The sequence below is a fragment of the Pelodiscus sinensis genome, chromosome 4, assembly GCF_052426305.1.
Source record: "Pelodiscus sinensis isolate ZL-2025 chromosome 4, ASM5242630v1, whole genome shotgun sequence".
Lineage (NCBI taxonomy): Eukaryota > Metazoa > Chordata > Testudines > Trionychidae > Pelodiscus > Pelodiscus sinensis.
Window position 1 is genome coordinate 52,126,406 of NC_143055.1, and position 26,567 is coordinate 52,152,972.

The 26,567-nt window shown below is 41.9% G+C and overlaps 2 protein-coding genes across 6 annotated transcripts in view; one reads left to right on the forward strand and one right to left on the reverse strand.

The window, feature by feature from the left end:
- Positions 1 to 5,521, forward strand: part of CRACD (capping protein inhibiting regulator of actin dynamics) — a 191,594-nt gene extending 186,073 nt beyond the window's left edge. For all 3 annotated transcript variants that reach the window (XM_014568709.4, XM_014568711.4, XM_075930382.2), the window contains one exon: positions 2,029 to 5,521. In XM_014568709.4, coding sequence (XP_014424195.3) covers positions 2,029 to 2,189 — 161 coding nt within the window. In that variant the 3' untranslated portion in view covers positions 2,190 to 5,521. The remainder of the gene's footprint in view (positions 1 to 2,028) is intronic.
- Positions 1 to 26,567, reverse strand: part of AASDH (aminoadipate-semialdehyde dehydrogenase) — a 93,014-nt gene that overhangs the window by 29,006 nt on the left and 37,441 nt on the right. Inside the window, exons 13-16 of one of the 3 annotated variants that reach the window (XM_089777868.1) lie at positions 23,542 to 23,705; positions 22,780 to 22,905; positions 17,744 to 17,875; positions 8,675 to 13,531 (exon numbers count right to left, since the gene is read on the reverse strand). In XM_089777868.1, the coding sequence (XP_089633994.1) occupies positions 13,145 to 13,531; positions 17,744 to 17,875; positions 22,780 to 22,905; positions 23,542 to 23,705 (809 nt within the window). In that variant the 3' untranslated portion in view covers positions 8,675 to 13,144. The remainder of the gene's footprint in view (positions 1 to 8,674; positions 13,532 to 17,743; positions 17,876 to 22,779; positions 22,906 to 23,541; positions 23,706 to 26,567) is intronic. The other 2 variants (XM_089777870.1, XM_089777871.1) reach the window with 2 other exon arrangements.

The window sequence follows — 26,567 nt, forward strand, 5'->3', positions numbered from 1 at the left end:
TGTCACATTGTTGCCTCATGTTTAACTTGTCCACTATGACCCCTAAATCCCTTTCGGCAGTATTCCTTCCAAAACTGTCACTTCCCATTCTGTATGGCTACATCTACACTGGCGGGTTCTCACGCAAAAACTCTTCCAGAAGAGAGCGTCTACACTGGCATGTGCTTTTGCACAAGAGCATCTATGCCAGTGTAAATGCTCTCTTGCGCAAGAAAGCTCTGATGGCCATTTCAACCATAGTGCTTTCTTGCGCAAGAAATTCATGTTGCCTGTCTACACTGGCCTCTTGTGCAAAAACAGTTGCACAAACGGGCTTATTCCTGAGCGGGAGTGTCAGAGTTCTGGCACAAGAAGCCCTGATTTCATACAGTAGAACGTCAGTTTACTTGCGCAAGAACATGCAGCCAGTGTAGACAGGCAGCAAGTTTTTGCGCAAGATTGGAATAAGATCCTCCGGAAAAGGGCGCTTTTTCCGGAGGATCGGGGCCAGTGTAGACGCTCTTTTCCGGCTTTTCTAAAAGCTGGAAAAAAGCGGCGGACATTTTTATTTAAATGCCGCGGGGGATATTTAAATCCCCCGCGGATTTCCCTATTGCGATTTCAAAAATTACCATGCCCCTTCCGGAAAAGGGGCCAATGTAGACGTAGCCCCTATGTGTGAGACTGATTGTTCCTTCCTAAGTTTACTTCAGACCATTTCTCTAGTTTGTCCAGATCATTTTGACCCTATCCTCCTCCTTGTATGTATTGTGCTGGGTGTGCATTTCCTAACTTACCAATTGTTTCTATAAGGAAGATACTCCCTCCTGTTGTATGTATCTGTGTGAAAACAGAAATGGATCATTGTGGACATTGCTCTGCCTATCAACTCAGGTTAACAATTTTATCCCCCAGACTGTTTGCACATTGCTCGATTTCTCTTTCATCCAGTAATTTGCCTGTGCCATCTACTCTGTTGGGTAGACTGTAACCTGGCCTTGATGACTGAACCATGTTAATGAAGTATAGGTTCTCAATCATACAGAAAGGAGAGTTTCTTGCATAAACAAACCAGAAATTTACTACTACTATTTGTAATGTGCTGGTTCTTATCACAAACTTATTTATGCATCTGATGAAATGGATCTTTGCCCACGAAAGCTTATGCTCCAATAAATCTGTTAGTCTATAAGGTGCCACAGGACTTCTTGTTCTTGCAGATTCAGACTAACATGGCTACCCCCTCTGATACTTATTTATGGTTGCTGCTGGATGACGGAGATATTTTTTCTTTTTGCTACGGGCGTTATACTGCAGTCATATGACATACATGATGTGAGTGAATTCCTAACATTGGCAGATAATGCTGAAACTATAGAAAATGAAGGTGAATAGTCTTCAGAGGCCTGTATGTTGAGGATGGAGTCTCCTAAACATAATAAGCTAATGCAATTATATAACTATTATTGAAGCAAAATACAAGACTATGTAGCACTTTAAAGACTAACAAGATGGTTTATTAGATGATGAGCTTTCGTGGGCCAGACCCACTTCCTCAGATCAGGAAGTGGGTCTGGCCCACGAAAGCTCATCATCTAATAAACTGTCTTTAAAGTGCTACATAGTCCTGTATTTTGCTTCAGCTACACCAGACTAATACGGCTACATTTCTATTACTATAACTATTATTGTTACCATACTGCTCACTCAGTTTTACTCATTACATTTACTGACACTCAGTACTACTTTAAAGGTGAAATTGAAACTAAAAATGCTGTCCTTGTATTCCATGTTACTTGTTGGAATAGAACCACATTCCAATGCATGAGTTAGTTCAATTTTAAATGACCAATTTTTTTCATCTATAAATCTGGACCGACTTAATTTGATTTTCAAAATATATAGAAGGTTAAAAAATAAAATGAAATAGTTTCAAAGTTGTATTATTTATATATTTGGTGAACACAGCAAAGTTCATTGTTCATTATTATTCTATAGTGTAGCACATTTCATCTGTGTATTTTTTCCCTCTCCCAAATCAACAAACAGTGGAGATTTCAGATTCTGTTCCATCAACTCCATTAGCAAAAGAGGTCGCCAAGAGATTCTCTACTCCTGATACAAACCCCGTGTCAACAGAACCAGCCTGGTTGGCCCTAGCCAAGAGGAAAGCAAAAGCCTGGAGTGACTGTCCACAAATCATTAAGTAAAAGTAACCTATTTTCTCTCTACTTTTGTTTGTTTTCTCCTTTTCATCAATTCAAGATTTTTACACATGACAAAAGAAACTGAACAAGATTTAAATGCATTCCCTGAAGGACTGAAAAACAAAGTGGTTATCATTTTGCTTTAGCACATTATAGTTGTGTATGCTCATATCATAGATTTGGAAAACTATAAGAGAGAGGGGGATCCAGGCGTACAGTTGAGAGCCAATTTCTCAAAAATCAGGGATGCTTTTTGAGTTTTTGGTTTTGCCCAGTATAAAAAGAAAGAGAGGGCCAGAACTTCAAGCTCTTTAAAACTGTGCGCGCTTTTGAGTGTAAAGTTTTCAATTTCAGTGTAGACAAAGAAAAATTCTGGATATTTTGCTATGTACAGGTTGAACCTATCTAATCTAGAACTCTCTCGTCTAGAAACATCTGTTGTCTGGTATGATTTTAGTTAGCCAGACGTCTACTTTTCATGGGTGCAGCCAAGTTTCTCCATGGTCCTATAAAGTTTGTTTACAGCCACCAATCCTAGCTCTCAAGTGTTGTGTGCTGTTGTTTAGCTCTAATTTACTCCTAAATATCCTTTAGCAGTACAAGCGATGGTAATGCTGCTAGACAATATTGACGTCCCATAGTCCAGAAAAGTATCTTGTTTGGAACCAGTCAGTTCCCAAAGGTGCTGGATTAGAGAGGTTCAACCTGTAAAATAAATGTTCCTTCTTAATCCCAATGGTTCCTTTTGAACTCCGTTTGACATAGTTAATTTGCAATTTAAAAACCCCCTCCCCACTCCAAGACATATTTTGGAAGACTTCTTCCCACCTGTGAATGAAGTGACAACATGTAATGGTACCATCCAAATACTGAGACACTGTTTTCTTTCATGCTAGGGGACAACACAATTGCTGTACCTCTCACCTCAGAGTAAAATCATTTGCACATTTTTCTCATTAACATATTTATATCAACCAAACAAAAAGTGTTTTCCCCATTACTAAGAGGCAAAGTCAAAAGTTATTAGGCACCAATGTGCTCAGAGCACTTGAAATTTAAGACCCTATTCCTACAAATGTCTGAGTCGCTTTTATGTACCTACAGGTTTCAGAGCTGGCCATGTTAGTCTGTTTCAGCAAAAACAACATGGAGTCTTGTGGTACTTCAATGACTAACAAGAAAAAGAAAAACTGTAGGGATACACAGTCAAAATTGCATACTCCATGGCTGGGTCTAGACTGGCAAGTTTTTCCGCAAAAGCACGTGCTTTTGCGCAAAAACTTGCCAGCTGTTTGCACTGGCCGATTGAATTTCCGCAAGAACACTGACGATCTCATGTAAGAAATCAGTGCTTCTTGCAGAAATACCATGCTGCTCCCGTTCAGGCAAAAGGGCCAGTGTAGACAGCTCAGATTTATTTTGCGCAAAAAAGCCCCAATCGCGAAAATGGTTATCGGGGCTTTTTTGTGCAAAAGCGCGTCTAGATTGGCATGGACGCTTTTCCGCAAAAAGTGCTTTTGCGGAAAAGCATCCATGCCAATCTAGACGCTCTTTTCCGCAAATGCTTTTAACGGAAAACTTTTCCGTTAAAAGCATTTGCGGAAAATCATGCCAGTCTAGATGTAGCCCATCTCTGTATCCCTATTATCTATTTCTTTTTCTTTCACTTCATGCATCTAATGAAGTGAGTTGCAACTCACAAAAAAGTTTAAAATAACAGTTATATTATCGTGTAAGATACCTTCAGACTCCTCCTTGTTTTTACATGCATTAGAAGTCTCCTTGAGTTCAAAAGAGATTGTTTCAAGTTATTCACCTGTAAATATTTGCAGGATTAGGATCTAAATGCTTAAAATCAGAAAATCAAAACACTGGGATCCTCGGGACAAGGTGGTAAACTTATTTAAAATCCAGTTTATCACTAAAGGCAAGTTTTTTACTTCTAATTTTTGCTCAATTTGTTCCCTGAGCAACTTTAGTCAAATTGCTTACTTTCCTTGTACTAGATAACCCAGCTGTGAAATTGAGTAAAACACTCACTCACTCAGGGGTGTTGCAGCTGAACTTTACTACATGAACAACAGCTTCTTTTTTTTTTAAAGTAGAAATGTCCTTTACCCTTTTTCGCCCTAAGTAGTCTTCAAAATGTAATAAAAAATGTTAACGTCCTTAAGTTTTCTACCCAGGAAATTATGCTTTTTTTAAAATGGCTTTTTACACATAGTTATACATCAATCTTCCTAAGAAAATTCCTGTTTTCTAAGAACTTTGCATATTGCTGTAAATCCCCCTCTGTTTAAACATGTATGTTTACTTTTGACACGTAAGCCAAGTCTGTATCATTTTAAGAGGAGGCATTTCAATAAAAAAGGAGAAATAGCATTACTACAGCATAGTATAATTTCATGGCATTACTTTTCTCTAGCCAAACTGCTGTACAATCCACAAGATAGCACTTTGTAAATTAAGCAGAAAATAATGAGCCCTGTACTGTTCTCCTTTTAAGAACTGAAAAAAGCTACTCAGACAGTTATTGAATAGACTGCATCCTATGTAGGAAAGAAAGGTTCAGCAGAACAGTTAAAATAGCACAAACACTACAGACACATTAGATTCAGATTTGTTCCTGTGGGACCCACACAGTGTTCAACTATGTTTCATATGTAAATATCTCTATCCTCATTACTAACACATTAAGTATTTAAAAACTGTATACATAAAAGAATGTGAGCTTGCTGGTGCCTGAAAACAACTCCTATGGACTTCAGTGGGAGCTCTCTTTAATTTGGCCCATAATTGTGTTTTTAATTAGTCCCATAAAGTGGCACTTTTTTTAAACGTACAATTATAGTAAATCTAGGTTTTGAAGTGTGCAATAGGATTGTATTTGTAATTATAACTCTAAACAGCTCAAAAGCCATCATCAGGATTTTGGATGGATTTGGGGGTGGAAGCATGAGAATAGGCCAACCACAAAAGGTAGAGGAGAAAAATAGAATCAAGAAACTGAAAAGCATGTTTAAACGATTTATAGAGCAAAAAATATTTGTGCATGAGAAATGAACTGATCTACCAAAACAATGCTGGACACATTTATAGCACACACAAATTGTTTAAGGATGGGTGTAATCTAAAGCTTCAAAGCAGAGTCTTAAGTGCAGACATAGCTCATATTACAAATTGCAGTCAGTATGTACAATACTTGCTTGGAAACACTTCTACAGTCTACATGTTCAACAATGACATTTCATGTCAAATCAACACAGAAATTTGCACTAAAACACCTGTGAAGTATTACTATGCTTTAGCTTTGTTGTGTTTTCTGAACAAATTGTGAGAATTCTGTAAAATAAAAAAATACTATTGAATTTATTCAGATAAGCTAAAATGTTTTAAGAACTGAATGAACAACTATGTAGAATGTCTCTTTTTGGAATTTATACACATAAAATACCATTTCTTCTGAGAAGGTTATGTATGATTAATCTCTATGTTCATATAGTAATGTACAAAATTATAAACAATGTATAATTGTGGGGTTTGTTTTATTTTTTAATTTTTCAAATGTTTTAAAGTGCAATTGTTTCTTATACTGTCATTTTAATTCCTATTAAATTATAATCCAGTCAGAATTAACAGATGATGTATGTATTCACTGTTTCTTTCTGTTAATGGTATAGTTCAGGTGTACTTTATAAAGAGAACATTCAGTACTCAAGGTGTCTTGCTATGTGTTTTTATCAATAATAAAACAGGGTAACAGGACCTATAATGAAGGGATACATTTGTGTATTTTCTATTTTATTTTCATATTTTGATTGTCAGATTTTAATGTAAATGGTTCATTGTTGGAAAAAGTTGTTCTATTTCAATAAAAAAACCCTACATCTGTTTTTGTAACAAGAAAGGTGCTTCCTGAGTTTAAAATGCATCTTTTGTGATTTTGTAAATTTAGATTTAACATTTATCAATTTCACATCACTGAAGATATTACTGAACTAGAAAAAAATGACAATATAAAATACATTTCAACAGCTTTTTATTAATTGTTTGTGAAGGCGTTTCAAGTGTCACTATAAGCTACACTTCATCACATTTGGACAGATGTAAATTGAGTCTTGAGTATTACACAGTGATCCAAGCCAATCAGTACAGGCAGTCCCTGACTTACGCGGATCCACACTTACGAACGGGGCTTTCTCGCCCCGGAGCTCACAGGCAGCGGTCAGCCACCTCGACCTCCGGGGCGAGAAAAGCTGCTCCCGGTGCCCCTGGTCTGCTGGGGACCGTCTCCAGCAGACCAGGGGCATCGGGAGCAAAGCAGCATCCCTGGCGGGTTTGCTCGCGGTGCCCCTGGTTTGCTGGAGACGGTCTCCAGCAGACCAGGGGCACTGCGAGCAAACCCGCAGCCGTGGCGGGGTCCCGCGCTTCTGAGGCTTTGCTCTGGCAAAGCCTCAGAAGCGGGGGAACACTCCGCTACTGCGGGTTTGCTCGCGGTGCCCCTGGTCTGCTGGAGACCATCTCCAGCAGACCAGGGGCACCGCGAGCAAAGCGGGTCCCGCGCCAGAGCAAAGCCTCAGAGGCGAGGCACCCCGCCGCTGTGGCTTTGCTCCCCGTGTCCCTGGTCTGCTGGGGGGGGGGGGGGACGCAGCTAGTGTGCCCCCCTCAGCAGACCAGGCTTTTGTTGTGGACCCTGGGGCAGAGCAGCTGGGGCGCTGCCGGTTGGTCCTGCAGCGCCGCTCTGGGAACTACTGGACCAACCCGGCAGCACCCCAGCCCTCTGCCCCAGATGTCCTGATTCAGCCGCTGCTGGTCAGTTTCAGCAGCGGCTGAATCAGGATGCCTGGGGCAGAGCAGATGGGGTGCTGCTGGGTTGCTCCAGTAGCGCCAAGGAGCTGCGCTACTGGAGCAACCCAGCAGCACCCCAGCTGCTCTGCCCCAGGCGTCCCCAAGTCAGCCATTGCTGAAACTGACCAGCACTGACTACAGGAAGCCCGAGGCACAGTTGCTCTACCCCAGGCTTCCTGGAATCAGCGGCTGATCAGTTTCAGCAGCAGCTGACTTGGGGTTCTTAAGTTGAATCTGTATGTGAGTCAGAACTGGCGGTCAGTTTCAGCAGCGGCTGAATCTGGACGCCAGTTCCGACTTACATACAGATTCAACTTAAGAACAGACCTACAGTCCCTATGTAAGTCGGAACTGGCGTCCAGATTCAGCCGCTGCTGAAACTGACCGCCAGTTCTGACCTACATACAGATTCAACTTAAGAACAGACCTACAGTCCCTATCTTGTACGTAACCCGGGGAGTGCCTGTAAACGCTTAGAATAAAAACTGCTTTCTAATGTTTTAAAAATAGATTATTGTATTCAAAGCCTCATTCATTACAATACTATATAAATACTAAGTATTATTATTAATGGTTCAAACATTTGTCAAACTACACAAGCAAGCTTATCTACTCTCCTTCTACAGGTTGCACTTCCCTTAACTGGGACACTCTGGCAGGAGCACAGATGTTCCTGGATCACAGAGTCCAGGTATAGGGAGGTTGGGCCATGGTGCAGTGGGGGGCATAGAGACTTGGTCAGGAGCCAGGATGCAGAGGAGATGGCAGCGCAGCAGGCAGTTCTGGTCCCTGCGGACAGGTGGCAGTGGGGGCTGGCAGCGGCAGCTGTGGAGCTCTAACCCTGCCACAGCACTCCAGCCCCAGCAGTAGCCGCAGGCAGCAACAAGGCTAGACACTGGAGCCCTAGCTGGGGGCAGCAGGACAGCACAGGACCACCCCTGATCCAGCAAATCCCCTTGTTTGGAACCAGTCAGGTCCCCAGGGTGTCAAACTACAGGTTGGACCTCCCTTGTCCGTCAGGACATTGAATGTTTATATGTACTCAAGTCAGCAGGCGCTGATGAAGAAATTCATGCTAGATTTACCTACAAAACTAGCTGAAGCAATCTCCAAACAGTTAGCAATTATCTTCAAGAACACATGGGGGAATGGATGAAGTCCCAAAGGATTGGATAAGGGCAAACAAAATAAGTATCTTTACAAAGAACAAATATGACCTAAGAAATTCTAGACAAATCAGCCCAATTTCAACACCTGAAACTGTACTGGAACAGATTATTGATCAATTTGTAAGAAGCCAGATGATATTAGGATTATAAAGGATGGCAAACATGGATTTTTAAAGAAAAAGCCATTCCAAACTAATTTCCTTTTTTGACAAGGTCACTGGTATAGAAGATGGAAAGGGAGCAGTAATAGTGACCTATCTTTATTTTAGTAAGGCTTTCAATAGTCCCATATGCAAACAAGAAAAATTTGGTCTGATATTAAGTGGGTGCACAACAATTGGTTGACAGACTGATAACTATGCTTTTGAGTACAATGGTTCACTTACAATGGGAGAGTGGTCAGTCTTAGGTCTGTTTATATTCATTATTTTTTATTAAAGACTTGGACAATGAAGTGGAGAATACACTTACCAAATTTGCAGATGACACCAAGTTTGAAGAGGCTGCAAGCATGTTGGAGGACAGGACTAGAATTAAAAACAACCTTAAATTGGAGAGCTGATCTAAAAATCAACAAAATTCCAATCAATACAGTTAGGTGTAAACTACTACATTCAAGAAAAATCATTCACAACTATGAAAAGGGCAGTAACTAACTAAGCAATAATACAGCTGGAAAGGATCTGCTTTCTCAGCATCAGTTCTTTCACAACACAGCAGATCTAATTATTATTTTTAAATTAATTTTAGTTAAAAGCATTAAATGTGAAATTTCAACTATGTACAGTATCTGAAAAATTACTAGTATTATTAGGAAAACATTCAAATACAACATTGTGGTTGATCTTGCTGAAGATCCTTAGCTACACTGAAATATATTGGCAATAGGGGAGTTGAAACATATGCAGCACTTTAAAGGATCAGTTAATGCATAAGGCCACAGTGTCCAACCAGTTCTGAAATAACTACACTCAACTAGCAAACTAGCCACACTCAACCAGCCAAATAGCCACATGTGGCTAGCATGTTGGACACCATGGCAATAAGGTACATTCCAGCATAGTGTCTGTAGACATAAGATAGGATCTACAAAGAAATTTAGGCACCTACTTCCATTGATTTCACTGGGAATTAGTCAGCTAAATACCTTTGTGAAGTCCATCCTTAGTTTATAAGACTCCTGAGAACATTAACAGGAGTTGCTAGTTAGTCAAAGGAAGGTGTTGGTGATATGAGTAATTCCTATTGCTTAGATAATGGCTAGCCAAACTTACTGACTCTCTGAGTCACATATGATGATTCTCAGAAGTTTGAGCCTTAAGACATGCACAACCTTTGATTAGGAGTTTTAGAAAATTTGTAACACCCTACTTACTGTAAAGCTGGAGATTGCTTATTTCCTAGAATTGGAAGGGACCTTGAAAGATCATCAAGTCCAGTCCCCTGCTCTCACAGCAGGACCAAGTACCATCCTTGACAAATTTTTCCCCCCAAATGGCCTCCACAAGGATTGAACTCACAACCCTGGGTTTAGCAGGCCAATGCTCAAATCACTGAGCTATCCCTCTTGAATCTTGTGGGTCTCCATCCTAGCTATAAGTCTTTCAAAAACCAGCTGACATGCTGTCAAGGAAGTACAGAGGATCTGGGTCATACATTGATTTCTAAGGGCTGCATAATGTTTTGATTTTACAAACATCATAGAATAGGGCACTTCACAGTACAGTAAAACTCCAATTGTCCGGCACTCCCGATAGTCTGGCACCAACTAGAACCCGGAAGTGCTCCAGTCAGCCTGATATTTGGAGCTGCTGTGAGCCCCATGGGCACTCATGGCTGGGAAAGGAAAGGGGAGAAGAGGGGAAGGGGATTATACCCTTGTGATGGGTCTGCCGGGATCCGCACTGTGATCAGCCAGGGGGTAGGCAGGGAACAGTGCAGCGAGGGGCGAACCCTCCGCTGAGAGTTTCCGGGAGGGGAGCGGGCTCCCTATCCCCTAGACTGCAGTAGTTATCACCAAGCAGGGGGGTGAGGGGCGGCGATGTGAGACCAACCAGGCAGCACTCCAGCTGCTCTGCTCTGCAGCTTCCCCAAGTCCACCACTTGTTAGTTTCAGCATCAGCAATGGCGGACTTGGGGAAGTGGCGTGGAGCAGAGCAGCTGGGGTGCTGCTGGGTTGGTCCTGCAGTGCCGCTCCTGCTCGGTGCCCTCGCCTTGCCATTCCCCACCCACCTCCCGGACGCAGTGAGGGTTCCGGCAGACCCATCACAGCCCCCCGCCGGAATACCTCCCAATACTCCCGCATATCCGATAATCCGGCACCACCTAGGTCCCAAAAGTGTCGGATTATCAGAAGTCTACTGTAGTATGCTGTGCTGAAAATTAAAACGAGTCACACATAGTCTTCTTGAGTTGAGGATGCTTCATTTCTGGCACTTGCTTCCAGAACTCAATTGTACACAGATTTATGCATCATCTTTAGAGTTGGGTCCTCCAGGAATTCCAATAGATCCATTTAGATGTTTCTATACCATAGTTTTGAGAATCAGGCAGACATTGTTGATCACATCAAACATGAATGAGTTTACAAAAAAAGGCAAAACATATCAGATCCTGCAAGTCTTTAAACCTGTCCTGAAAGTCATTCCCATGTGATCCTCACCTGTCACCCACTTCCAGAGAAACAGAAGGTAAGGATACCATTCCTACCAATCCTAGCTAATAGAGGCTAGATCCATCCGTGGCTATCTAGCTCTTTTTTGAATCCTGTTTAAGTTCTAGCCTTGACTGCATCTTTTGGCAAGATAGAAGAATGCCTAGCAGTAGCAGTAAAAAAGCCAGGAAAACCATTAGTTTAGGTACTAAAATAGACATTTTAAGGTGTTTTGATGCAGCGAGCGCACGGTAGAGATTGGCATTAGGCATGTTAAAACGCATTTATTTAGGCAATCATGTAAACCTCTAACATTTCACAGATATTACTGGACCAGAGAGTCCTGAATCACAGAGGTTCTACCTGTAGAATTAAGGCTCTGATTAGGTCATGGAAGTCATGGAATCTGTGACTTTAAGAAATCTCCATGATATCTTTTTGCTTCAGCCCTGGGGCTGCAGCTGTTCATCAGCAGGGGTGCCACAACTCTCGGCTGCAGCGGCCCTGATGTTTCGAGCTCTGGAGCTCTCCCACAGGCAATGAGAGACTCCACCATTCCTGGACCTCCAAGCTTCCAGAGCTCTGAGCCACAGCAGGGCCTCCAGAAGCCCAAACTTCCAGAGGCACCAATTGGAGTTCCTTATGGGTGGCATGTGGTCCCTAGAGCTCCAAGGAGCTCCCTGCAGTGCTGGAGCTCTAAGCCTCCATGGGCAGTAGGGATCTACAGCTGCCAGCTATTGTGAGGGGCAGCAGCCATGTGTGCTGGACCTCCCCACTCCACATTGTGTCAAGGTTATTTTAGTATGAGTCATGAACAGGTCAAGGGCTCCCATGAATTTTGGTTTACTACCCGTGACTTACCAAAAATTACCTCGACAAAAACTTAGTTGAAGTCCCAAGCCCCAGCATGCCACATTAACTCTGGGGCTACATCTAGACTATGAGCCTCTTTCAAAAGAGAGCATCTAGACTACAAGCAGCTTTTTCGAAAAAGTGAGCAGCTTTTTCAAAAGAGTCTAGAGGCTCTTTCGCAAAAAGCATTATTCCTCGTAAAATGAGGTTTACCGTGATCGAAAAAACTGCCATGTTCTTTTGATTTACTTTTTAAAGAAAATGGCTGCAGTCTAGATGTGGGGGAAGTTTTTTCGAAAAAAGGCCACTTTTTTAGAAAAAACCCTGTAGTCTAGACACACATTAGAAGTGCCACATGTGGATTATATGCCAAAGTTTAACCATGCATGGCTTAGATCTTAAATGTCTACACAGCTATCTTTAGAGTGTTAGTGAAAGCCCCACTGGGCAGAGTCTGTTGACCCAGGCTTGGAGCTTACTCCAAAATGCTATGCAGACATGCCTACTAATATCTATAAGACTATTCCTATGTTTAAAATCAAACATGGTGCATGGTGCATGAGTGTAAGCACCTCTGAATGACAAAAGCTAGGAGGGGCAGAGCACCTAAGTCTATGCTTGTGCAATAGATACACTGAGATAAGGTTATCTATTTACAAAATGTGTTAATAAAGCTTAATAAAAGAACATTTCCCAACACAAGCAATTTTCATGCTAGACATGACATGACACAAAATTCAATATAAATTGTCAGAAACAGTTATGTCAGAGTGAACACATTTATTTTTCACCAAAATTCAGCTTCAATTAGAGATCTGATGCAGAGCAACCAGTAACTCAAGTGCCCTCTCTCTATTAAGAAAGTAACTTGACTTTGAAAATGTGCTAGCCAGCACCAACATTCACCTAATGTAGACACTAACACCTTAAAAATGAGTTCAGTGGTCATGTTTGAGTGGAATTTAATGTTGATCATGACCATATAATGTTTCTAAAAAATTGTACATTGTTGCCACAAAGTAGCAGCATGTTTTAAACAACACAAGTAAAAATTTTAAAAGAAAACCACACTTTTTCCAGATAAGACAAAGCAGTACATCAACACTTCAACAATCCTTTAGCAGCAAGTCTCAGAGACCAATATCAGCTGACTCGAGCTCCACTCTTTTTAACCCCATAACTCAAGCCCAAGTCAGTTGATCCAGTCTCTGAGACTCACTGCTATAGGTCATTTATTGCAGTGCACACATACCCTTTCATGCAAAATTGTTAACTAAAGTTTGCAAACATGATCAATCTTACAGAAGCAGAATGGACTAACAGGTAGGCAGAACCTCACAGATGTAGGTGCTTTGAAGCACAATTCAAGGATGCTCTTATCTTCCAAGTATAAGCACTGGAGGTCAAGCAATTTAACACATTCTCGTAATTCTTGTTTATTCAGGGATACTCAAATCTAGACAATAAACATAATCATTTCTACAGCCAACAACAAGCTTTGTTCCACATACTACGGGGGAAGAGAATACTTCTCCTGGAAGTTTATCAAAACCTGCTACCAATCCATTCTTAGCATTTAGGATCCATACTTTACCATCTGTGGATGTTACTGCTAGCAGAGTTTCACTCTCCAAGTCATGACCATGGAAAACAAAGGGAGTTGCATATACGCTGGAAGTAGTTTCAAATTTCCACAGTAAATTACCTCCCATATTACAGCAGTAGACAAAGCAGTCATGGGAGCCAAAAAATATTTCTTGCTTAGTTAAACTTGAGATACATGGGGATGAAAAGATCGGTCCATGTGTGGAAAACTGCCAAACCTATAAAACAGTATTAAAAAATTAATCTATTGTTGAATGTTGTTCAGGTTACCAATGATCTCTCTTATTTTAATCTTTAGGGATAAGTTGTTGACAGAAGACATCATCTGGATTCTGGCAAATGCTGTATATAACACATTGCTAGAAAATACTTGCAACATTCACAAGCTAAGTTCCACACACATATTTTCATTAGGCAGGCACTCAGACGATAGTTTCCTGTAATGCAATGTTGTTGTACCTATGTTGGTTCCGGGATATTCCAGAGAAAAGATGGGTGAGGTAATATCTGTCACTGGACCAACTTCTGTTGGTAAGAGACAAGCTTCCAAGCTTAAACTGAAATGAAGAAGAGCTCTGAGTAAGCTTGTCTCTCTCACCAACAAAATATATTTTTTCTCTAGTTTCCTGTAAATTATTCATCTACATGAAGGTACAACTTGCCCAGGAAGGGGGAACAAAGGGAGGAGATGTTGCTTTATATATTAAAAATGTATACATTTGTATTGAGGTTAAGATGAAAATAGGAAACAAATTTGTTAAAAGTTTAAGGATAAAAGGTGGCGGGATCAAAGGTGGTGTCATGGTAGAATATTACTACAGACCACTTAACCAGGAAGAAGAGATGGATAAGCATTTTTTTAAAACAAAATAATCCAAAGCAAAGAATTTAGTAGTGATGGGGGGCTTTCACTACTCAGAATAAGGATGTTAAATACTGAATAATTGACTAGTTGATGCATTTTGATCCCAGACTCCACCACTTTGAAACGCCAGGAGGAGCCTGATGGATGCCAGGCTCCTCCTGACATACTGAAGCTGCAGCACCGCGTACAGCACAGGGTCTGGCCCCCGGCTTCCAGTGGCGCTGCCACTTTGAAGTACCCCCTCCGCTTGCTGCCTCTTTCTGATAGAGGCAGCAAGGTGGGGGGAAGAAATTAATCAACTAGCACGTCACCTATCTGATAAGTATTTGCTTATCAGATAGCTGACTAGTTCTTCACATCCCTAACTCAGACATCATATCATATAAGGAGGACAGAGATTATCTAGGTTCTTGGAATGTACTGGAGACAATTTTTATATTTTACAAGGTACAGAAAGGTGGAAGCTGTTTTAAATTTGCTTTTGACAAATAAAGAAGAACTGGTTGAAAATTTGGAAGTGGAAAGTAAAAATAATCACGAAATGGTAAAGTTGATGAATATAAGAAATGTCAGGAAGGAAATCAGCACAATAAAGGCAATACATTTCAAGAAGGCGGACTTTAGCAAACTCGGAGTCGACAGGTAGAATCCTAAAGTCTAAAGAGAAAAACAGTTCAAGAGAGTTGGCAGTTTTTCCAGAGACATTAGTAGAGGCACAAAAGCAAACTATCCCACTGCATATGAAAGATAAGTAGTATGTCAAGAGACTATACCGGCTTACCCAGGAAATTATCAATGAGCTGAAACTCAAAAGAGTCCTACAGAAAGTAGAAATTGGGTCAAATTATGAAGGATAAATATAAACAAGCATATATGGATAAAATTAGAAAGTCCAAAGCACAAAATTAAATTAAATTAGCTAGAGATATATAGGATAACAATAAACCAGCCTGAGGTATAATCAGAGGTTAAAATAGGGAAAGAACAAGTTAAAAATGACAAGACAAGTTAGATGTCTTCAAGTCACCAGGTCCTGATGAAATGCATCTTAGGCTACTTAAAGAGCTTAGGAGACATTTGAGCTATTAGCTATCATCTTAAAAAATCATGGAAGTTGGGAGTGATTCCAGAGGATTAGAAAAGGGCAAATACAATGCCCATCTATAAAAAGGGAATTAAGGACAATTCAGGGAATTACAGTATTGGAAAGACAGTGGAGCAAATAATGAAACAATCAATTTACAAACACCAAGATTATATGGTATTAAGTAAAAGCATGAATTTGTCAGGAACAAATAACGTGAAACCAATATAATAGTTTTCTCTGACCGGCTAATAGGCCTTGCACATTAACAGTTGATATGGTATATCTTTTTCTCAGAGACTAATTATTAGTGGTTCACAGCCAAGCTGGAATGGCATATTGAGTGGGGACCCACAATAATCAGTTCTAAGTCCAGTTTTGTTCAATATCTTCATCAATTATTTAGATAATGTCATAGAGAGAATACTTACAAAGTTTGCACAAGATACTAAGACGGGAGAAGTTACAAGTGCTTTGGAGGATTGACTTATAACTCAAAATGAATTGGACAAACTGGAGAAACGGTCTGAAGTAAAGAGGATGATATTCAGTAAGGACAAATGCAAAATATCCCACTTAGGTAGGAACAATCAATTGTACACATACAAAATGGGGGAAATGATTGACTAGAACTGCAGAAAGGGGGAGATAGCTGATCAAGCAAAATATGAGTCAACAGTGAAACACTATTGCAAACAAACAAACAAACAAACAAAAAACAACCCCACAAATGCAAACATCATTCTGGAATGTATTAGCAGGCGTGTTATAAGGAAGATAAGAAATATTTGCTGCCTCTCTACAAGCACTGGCTCCTGCCTGCCCCCCTTGCATGTAAATGCATAACCACTAAAAAACACCCAGCAGTTACACATTTACACAAATACATGTTAGTTAACATCCCTAGATGCCACATTTCAGGAAAGATGTGGACAAATGAGAGAAAGTCCAGAGAAGAGCAGGAAAAATTATTAAAGGTCTAGAAAACATTACCTATGAGGGAAGATTGAAAGAATTGGGTTTGTTTAGTCTGGAGAAGAGACGCCTGAGAGGGCGCATAAGGTTGTAATTAGGAAAAACTTCCTGTCAGAGTGATTAAGCACTGGAATAAATTGCCTTTAGAGGTTGTGGAATCTCCATCATTGGACATTTTTAGCAGCATATTAGACAAATTCCTGTTAGAGATGGCCTAGATCAGGGCTACTCAACTTTGGAAACCCCAGGGGCCACAATGATACTCACAGCACATGCCGAAGGCTGCAACTTAAGTGTGGTTGCATATACATGCAAATGTATATGCAAATATATGCAAGTAGCTTCTTTCACACTGATGGACATGAATACAAAGATTAAGGAAAGACTACACAATATATAGGCCCCACTTAAGTCAGTTCTGCTGATATTAATAAAATGCAATATTTACTTGATTTCCACCCATATGACAGCACTTTTAATAAACAACGACAGTCCAGGAATTTACCCACTAAAACGCATATCAACGGAAGATCATTATATTGACGTGCCAGTGTGGAGTGTGTTCCTAGTGGAGGCCATGTTCAAAGGATCCCACCTGCGGGCTGTGTGTTGAGCACCATGTAAAGCCAAACCACACTGTGGGCCACAAAGAAACAGGCCACAGGCTGCATGTTGAGTAGCCCTGGCTTAGATAATACTTAGCTCCGCCATGAGTGCCTGGGACTGGACAAGGTAACCTCTTCATGTCCATTCCAATCTAGGATTCTATGAGTGATTATTTTTATTAAAAACAATATTTGTGAGTTAAGTACACTCTGGCTGTGTCCAGGCAAACAAATTATAATTTCAACTACAAAAATTAAATTAAATGCAAAATTTTTACATCTTTGAGAAAATAAATTTTGCATTGCATCCAAGATTCCATGAATGAGAGCAAGGCATGAACACGCTTATACAAGTACCACTGCACAACATCAGCATTTTGTTTGACAACTTGACAAGCATGTTACTGAAACCTTAATTACAGTCAGTACCTTTGTAAAACAAATGTGGAAGAAAAGGAAAGGACTTGAAAGCAACTTTTGCTTTCAACCCTGCTTTCTGGATTCCTGGCATCTGGAAAAAATTCAAGCCAAAAATGTCATGTGACATCCTTCTCATTCTCCCCTGCCAAATTAAATGGCAAGAATTTGAACTGAGATGCTCAAGATTTTTACCTTTGCATTAGGAATGAATGGATGCCTGAAGGGAGACTGATTCTGGGTTCTATTTCCAACTATGCCACGAACTTGCTGCATAGCTTTGGACAAATCTGCTTTATTGTTAGAATTTACCCTTCTATAAAATAAGTACATGCTGATTCTTGTTTTACTTGGCTGGTGTAAATAATAGTTAATGTATGTTAACCACTAAAATCCTTCAGTTTTATAAAACTGATTATTTTTAAAAAATGCAAGACTTTGTGATGTAAGAAAGTCAAATAATCTAATAGTGACAGTTTTTCACCTTTTCTCCTGAATGGCTAAAACAGTACACATTCCCATCCACACATCCAATGAACACATACTGCTCACTGCAGTGGGGAGAGGAGAAGAGGGGTTTTCCACAGGAACTTTTCCAGATCTTATTCCCTGTATCCTGAGAAAATGACAAAGAACAATACATGGCATTTAATGTGACTGTAGAAAACTGAAAAACCACAAGGCAAATAATCTCCCTGGTAACTGGGCTGAGCTGTGGGACTATCCACAAAGAGAGAGAATTCTGTCCCCCCAGACAACAGGGGGACAGATTAGGAAGAACCAGAGGATCCATGTAATACCAGATTCCACAGGTCTGTCACTGGCTCCTTTCCCAGCATTATGTTTCCCTATCTTAAATACCTTTATGGCTGTGCAGAAACTGTGGAGCTGAGTGACTTGCAGAAGGCATGCATTCCCTGTACAGCCTCCATGTATCCTCATCTTCCTTTTGCATAGCAGAACCTTACTGGTTATATGAGAATATTTTAAATTCTCATATTTTAAATTTTTATATATATTTGTATTTTTTTTTGTTTGTTTTTGCAAGCCGCCTTGAATATTTTAAATAGAAAGGCGGGATAAAAATAGTTAAATAAATAAATAAATAAATAAAATAAATGCTGCCAAAGGGCCCTTCACACCAATGAAGGAAGGGGCACAATTTGCTCCTAAAAGCATAAAACTTGCCATTGCACATGTTAACACTAAACATATGAACTACTGCAAACCATAAATCACAACCACCAACATACAGTAAAACTTCAATAGTTCGGCATCCAGTTGCCCGGCACTCCTGATAGTCCGGCATCAACTGGAACCCGGAACTGATCAGGTCAGCCGCTCTCATTGCCGGGCTGCTGAGAGCTTCATGAGCACTCACGGCCTGCGCCGTTCCACTCATGGTCCCCAGCGCATCCAGCCTCCAGCCTGCACGTGCTAGCAGCCGGCCCCTTAGCACAGGCAGCTGCTTCAGGACCCAGACATAAGGTTGGGGGAGAAGGGGCATTGGGTGACAGCAGGGAGGGAAGCTTTTGGCTCTGGGGTAGAGAAGGGGAGGGGAAGGGAAGGGGATTGGGTTGCGCATGGCATCCCAGCCAGCTGATTGAAAAGCTCAGCGCACACGCCCCAGCGCCTGGAAGGAGACACGCGGCTGTACTGGCGGCTCCGGGACCGGAGCATAAGGTGGAGGAGGGGGATTGGGTCGGGAGTATGCCCCCTTATAGTACCTCCTGGTACTCCAGCATATTCGATAATCCGGCACCACCTAGATCACAAAGGTGCCGGATTATCGGAAGTCTACTGTACCTCATTACTACAATTGATACATGAATAGCTGTATGTCAATTATCTGAGTCCGTGCAACTGCTACTCTGCAAAACCTCACTATGTTAACACATACCGCTGAAGAAAAACTTGAAACAAAGCTTGTTGAAAAATTTTTAGACACCCTTTTTTAGAAATGACACTCAACTGGAAGGCCCTTTCTTGTTTAGCCAGACTTACCTTTGAAGAAAAACTGTACTCATCCACAATAATCCTTATAAATTTATCATATCAAATTAACCATTCTTATCTCAGTCATTATGACATACGTTATAGGAAAGACAGTGTGATCTAATGCAGGGGTTCTCAACCTTTTCCTACCCAGCATTCAAAAACTTGCTACATTTTCTTGCCACAAATCCATCCAAATTCCACTATCTATTGCAGCTGCAAAGCATTATGGAATTGTGCTAATGAAAAATAGACATAATTCATTTTTAAGGGCTGGGGTAGATGCTGCTGGAGAAGGATATAGGGGTTAACAGGTGGATGCTACCCTGTGTGGGGTAGCTGGGTTGTCAGAATGACTGCTAGTGATGGCTGTTTTCCTTCCCTCTTTCCCTTCCCACACCCATACCACACTCGGCTTTGGACCAGTGTTCCTTCAACAAACCACCAAAGCTGTCTCCACAGGCTTTAGAAGTGCAAGTTCTGCACAGAGGAGCACTACACTGTGACTGGCCCTTGGGGGTGAGAGACATGGATTGGTGGCAGTAGAAGAAATGGTGGGAATTAGTTTCTCACTTACTCTGCCGAGCCTTAAGATATTTTCCAGATTTTTTTCTTTAGACAAAACCTAGGAGGCATCATTTCACAATCTTCTTGTTCTGAAACACTGGTTTAGTGAACATGGTGACTGATGGGGAGTCAGAAAATGTGGACTTTCATTCCAAATTTTGTCCTTTACGTAGCACATGGACCTAAGCAAGTATCTTTGGGCCAAATTCATAAAGCTATGCTTAGGCACCTAACTCCCTCTTTAGATGCTCAACATACAGGAATCATCATAAAATGACTGCTCAGCTACCACTTACTCCTTTACGCACCCAAGTTTGTGCAAGTAGGTAATGCACTAAGCCAGCGTTCCCCAAACTATGGGCCGTGGCCCAGGAAAAAAATACTGGGCCTCACCGTGGCTGCCAGGAGGGGAGCGGGGCAGGGTGTGCTGGGAGGAGGGATGTGTGGGAGGGAAACCAGCCGCCGGGAAGCAGGGTTGGGGGCAGTGGGGCTGTCTGGCAGAGAACCGGAGGGGGAGGTGGGGAGGGCACGGAAGCAGGGCTGGGGGCAATGGGACTGTCCGGCGGAGATTGGGGCGGGCAGGCGGCGGAAGCAGGGCTGGACAGGGGGGCGGTGGGTGGCTGGACAGGGGAGATCGGGAGACGGATGACTGAAGAACCAGCCTCCGGAAGCAGGGCTGGATGGGGGCAGCGGGCTGGTCAGGGGACTGGGCGGGGGGGCTGGATGGGGGAGATCGTGAGGATGACGACGGGAGAACCAACCACTGGAAGCAGGGCTGGATGGGAGAAAATGGGGCTGCCCACGTGAGATCAGGAGAAGTGGGGGGGGGGGGGGGGGGGAAGAGAAGATAGGAGAAGAGAGAGAATTGGCCGGCGGAAAGCAGGACTGACCCGGGCATGTGTAGACCCAGGCACACAAGTCTGGCCCAAGGGATTCCATTTTGCCCTTCCTCCCCCAAGTAGTTGCAAACTGGCTGGCTGGTAGACACACACACGCAGGATGAGCACATCTACCAGCCAGGCAGTTCGCAGCTACGGACTGATACACCTAATAATAATAAAACTTACCTAATTAGAAAATACTGGACATTTTATATGTCTGGTATTTTCTCAATTTGTTTCCCAGACAGAACCCTCAAATACCAGACTGTCTGGTACAAAACTGGACACCTGGCAGCCCTACCCTCCTTGCACACTCCCTCCTAGCCAGATACCCTACCCCCAATCTGCTCCTGCTCCCGCCTCCTGGAGTGCCCAGGCGGCACCGAGTCCCTGAAGCCCTGGACCAGGCTGGGCAGAGGATGCAGCTGGGTGAAACACTGAAAATTTATTCATTTTTAATTCTTTTTTTATATGCGTTTATATTTTTGGGCTGCAAAAAACAGTACAAAAAAAAAAAAAACGGGTTCCAACTAAAGTAAAAAGTTCAGGAAACCCTGGTCTAGCCAGCTTTCTATCCATCTTACAGTCCATTTATCCAATCCTTTTTCCCTTAACTCGCTGACAAGAATATTGTGGGTGACCATAACAAAAGCTTTGCTAAAGCTGGCACTGGGGGCTTTTGGAGGACCAGAAACAGCTTATTTGAATATTCATCATTTGCTTAATGAATATGCAAATGAATGTTACAGGTCCTCCAAAAGCTCGTGAATGGATTTACTGATCCCCATGTCAAAAAGTTTAGGAACCCCTGCACTAAGCCACCTAAAGCCTGATACTACCCCACAGCTAGCAAACTCCTTGGATCACTAAGCACCAATGAGATTCTGAAACTCAGTGTTCCTAAGAGCATGCCTGACTCACACAAAGACAGCCAGGATCTAGCAAATCAGAATTTTTTTTTTTTGAGTCAGGCATTGCAACACCCACATTCACAACCCTGCTTTTTTTGCCTGATTCAGAGCAGTGACTTGAACATTACTCTCTTAACATGACAACTGAGTATCCAATTCATTCTTAGAATCATAGAATCACAGAACTGGAAGAGACCTCAGAAGGTCATCAAGTCCAGCCCCCTGCTCTAGGCAGGACCAATTCCAACTAAATCAACCCTGTCAGGGCTTTGTCAAGCCAAGACTTAAACACTTCTAGGGATGGAGACTCCATTCCTTCCCTAGGTAACCCATTCCAGTGCTTCACCACCCTCCTAGTGAAATAGTTTTTCCTAATATCCAACCTGGACCTCTCCCACCGCAACTAGAGACCATTGCTCCTTGTTCTGCCATCTGTCACTACTGAGAACAGCCTCTCTCCATCCTCTTTGGAACCTCCCTTCAGGAAGTTGAAGGCTGCTATCAAATCCCCCCTCACTCTTCTCTTCTGCAGACTAAACAGACCCAAGTCCCTCAGCCTCTCCTCATAAGTCATATGCTCCAGCCCCTTAATCATTTTGGTTGCCCTCCGCTGACCCTCTCCAAAGCGTCCACATTCTTTTTGTAGTGGGGGGCCCAGAACTGGACACAGTACTCCAGATGTGGCCTCACCAAAGCCGAATAAATCTTGCTTCTCTCTCTATCTCAATTAGGGATGTTAAGGACTAGTTGCTTCCCTTCTCCCTTGCTGCCTCTATCAGACAGAGGCAGCAAGAGGGGGAGAGATGGGGACTTCAAAGCGGCAGTGACATACAGAGTCCAGGGTTCCAGGCACTGAGTCCCCAGCTGACCCTGGGCTTCTGGCATTTCAAAGCAGCAGCACTGCACTGAGCCTAGGGTCAGCTGGAGAGTCCTCAGCTGATCCCGGGCTCCAAACAGTGCTGCTGCTTTGAAATGCCGCACAGAGCCTGGGAGACCACCTGGTATTTCAAAGCCAGCATGCTGCATGGAGCACCAGGGTCAGCTGGGGAAACCCCAGCTGATCCCTGGCTCAGTGCAGTGCTGCCACTTTAGATGCTGCGGGGAGTCCAGGATCAGCTGAATAAGAATTTAGGATCTGGCCCAGAGATAGCAAGGAAGGTACATACTGGATTTACAGCCAATAAAAGTCCTCCTAGTGTAGCAATGTACAGATGATGTGGCAAGAGGCTTAGATAAGGAGATGAAAATACAGCTCCACCTTCACAGTGCAGTTTCCAGACACGCTCCTTTTTCTGTCAATCCAAGAAAAATGTACATAAAAAACTATACAATCAGATAAATGGAATAAAAGATAAAGTTCATAATACTATTTGCAAGTGCTTAATGTCAGTTTTATCAACAGCAAACTTACTTGGAAAATACTAGTTCCTTCTTTCATAGACCTAAATATTGGAAAGTCATCTAACAATTATGTAATACACTCCCACATCACTTTCCAGATCTTAACACATTCTGGTTGAAGGGAAGAAATTTGCAGTTTCCTCCACATGAAATTATGGGGTTATTACAGGTTGCCAGCACCGCATGCACACATTTTAGATTTGCCCTAACTACCCATTGCCGTACTAGTGATACAGAGTGATCTGCCATACAATTCTGAACTGGCATTGATGGCGTTGGGTTGTAATGTAGGGAGATCACGGGCTGCCAACAGCACTTTTAATCACTGTCATTTGGCCCTACTCCAATCAGACCTAATAAACTCAAGGCTGACTTAAATGAAGTCAGTTGGCAGTCTATATTTAATCTCCCAAGATTAAATTGCCAACACTAATGGAGTTTAAACTGGTATTACAATGGATATGATTAAGGAGGATCAAATGTTTTATTTTTGATATAATATAAAGTTAGTCAGGGTGACTTCTTACATAAATATCCAAAGCATACATATGCTGGTCATGAGATCCAATGTAAAATAGTCCAGTGGAAGGGTGCACAACTGCAGAGCTTTTCACAGTATCTTCAGTGGTAAATATATAATGTATTTCCCCATTATGGCTTCTGAGCACATACACCAAGCCGTTATAGCAGCCTGCAGAAAATACAATGCAGTAGAAAACAAAACAAAAACAAGAAACAGGTAATGACATTTGGATTAGTATTTTAACTGTCATTGCTGATCAAATGATAGCTCTTGAATCCCTATCACTTCCAAACAGATTTGCCAGAACTTTCTGCATTCAAGCTCCTTGCTGACAATAAAACCTCAAAAGCGTATTTCACATTAACTGCTCAATGCTCTTCTGAGTCATATTTAAAGCTATGCCTATTTTTACTAGGGATGTAAAATTGTTTAACTGGTTAAATATATTGTTTAATCAGTTAACCGATTAAAGTGGAGGGCAGGCGGAGGGAGGGGGACAAGTTGGGGGTAGCACCTGGGCAGGCGGGGAGCTGCTCTAGCTCTCATCAGTTAACCTATTAAACATTCATATCCCTAATTTTTACTCTACTGTTACTGTGAAGTATGTTGGCGGACAGGTGAGTTACTGAATAAGGACAAGGAAAGTGCAAAGTTTGTGCATATTAAAGAAATTACTTCTGTTCTCGTTCATGTTTCTTACAATAAACAACGTTTGTCTCGCCCATCAAGAGAAGCTGGTCCAATAAAAGATATTACCTCAGCCATCTGCTCTCTCACTAATATCCTGGGACCAACATGGCAACAAGCAGGGATATTAAAATGTGTTTATTTAGGTGAATGTGTAGCTCTTTATTTGTTTAATAATATCCAGACTCTACAAGGAGAGACGTTAGGACATAATAAAACATTAGCACAAATTTTGTTAACCTGCAGTCTCAACAACAATCAAAACATCAGCCAAAACTTTGGTCACTCTTGCTTTGTGTCAAGCCAAAAGGCAAGATATCCAAGTTTTGTACTGTTGAGCACTGTAGACATGTAACCAGAAGAAAGATAATTAAAGATATTTAATTACTCTATTTTCACCTGAGCAGATGACAATAAACCCTCCTTATTTTCCATGGGTAAGTCAGATATAGGCGATCTACATACTAATCATATACGAGGCAATCGTGGCCACTTTGACATGCCAGCAACAAACTGCTTTAAAATTCACACCAATGGAGTGGAAAGTACTAATATCTTGTACAAATGACCTTTACTCAAAATCTCCTCCCCTCAAAAAAGCTTTAAAAAATGATTTTGCATCAGATTTAACTATTGAGGTATACACTAAATTCTACCTTTTAAGTTTTAAAGTTTAAAGACATTTGAAAATCTTATCCCATGCTTTAAGCAGTTCAATGAGCATGTTCTAACTAAATTCTTCAAAGGGAACTTGTAACTATTGATTATCAATGTACTAGTACTGTGCAGTTAAGAAAAGGAGAATAAATCTACTGGTGCATAATACTCCAACTAGGGATGTTAGCAATTGTATAACCAAAGAGTTGTGTAACTACATGAAATTTTAGTGGTTACATGACTATTCAATAGTCCCCAGAGGCAGGGCCAGAAGCCTGTGCACTCTGGCCCTGTCATGGCTCAATTCCCCAACCTAGCACTTAGACTGTATATATGGAGGTCAATCAGCAGAATAAACTCGGTAAGAACCTGCCTCTAACTCCCAGAGACAAACTTGTCCAGTCTCAGTTTCTCTAAGATCTAAAAAAAAAAGAATTCATTGCCACCACTCAAGTGAAATTATATATAAACCCTTTTCCAGGGAAGAGATCACTTTGGGATGCCCTCCCTATGGCAAAGCTCTATCTTCTGTCCCAACCTCCATTTTGCTTGGAGTTGGGAAAACAAACAGAGAGAATCCGCAGAGAACAATCGGGCTCTGTTCTTCCCAGATAAGCCTACATAACTAAGGGTACGTCTAGACTACATGCCTCTGTCGCCAGAGGCATGTAGATTAGGCTACCAGACATAGTAAAATGAAGCGGCGATTTAAATAATCGCCGCTTCATTTAAATTTACATGGATGCCGCACTGAGCCGACTAACAGCTGATCAGCTGTTTGTCGGCTAAGCGCGATAGTCTGGACACGCGGGTGGCGACATCAAAGGTATTTGTCGACCACCCAGGTAAGCCTCCTGGGATGAGGTTTACCTGGGTGGTCGACAAATACCTTTGATGTCGCCACCCGCATGTCCAGACTATCGCGCTTAGCCGACAAACAGCTGATCAGCTGTTTGTCGGCTCAGCGCGGCAACCATGTAAATTTAAATGAAGCGGCGATTATTTAAATCGCCGCTTCATTTTACTATGTCTGGTAGCCTAATCTACATGCCTCTGGCGACAGAGGCATGTAGTCTAGACATACCCTAAATTAAGGACACAAAAATCAACCAAAACAAAAAGGAAAACACTTAATTATCAAAACAAGACTACTGTCACAAGCATAGTAAATGACTGGGTCTTAAAAGCCGTGAAGTGAAATAGATTCAGGGGAAATCCCTAGGTTGTAATCCTTAGTTACAAAAGAGAAAAACAATTAACCAGCTCAGCCATGAGTTCCAAATCCCCAAACAAGGAAAACAATAAAACCTGATGGACTATCTAAACTTTTCCCTACTTACAGATTTTAAGGAGTTCATTTCCGGGAGAGCCCGACTCCCTTGTTACCTGGAGAAAAAACTGCTCTGATTTCAAACAAAAGGAGAGGAGGCGTGGGGGGAAAGCTCTCTTAGTTTGAAATTCATATCTGCATTTGATTGGCTGAATGCACAAAGCCCCCTCCCTCAGGTGCATTTCCAGAGTTGCTTAACCTTTCCTCACTCTTCAGGTATGTCAGACTCTCTTTAGCCTATTCATGACAGGCCTCATTCCCAGGGAGCCCCCTACCATCCTGTGCTGCTGCTTCTGTATCAGAGCAGCAGAACAGGGTGCCAGGCAGGAGCCAGTCCGTGAGGGGAGGCAGTTTAA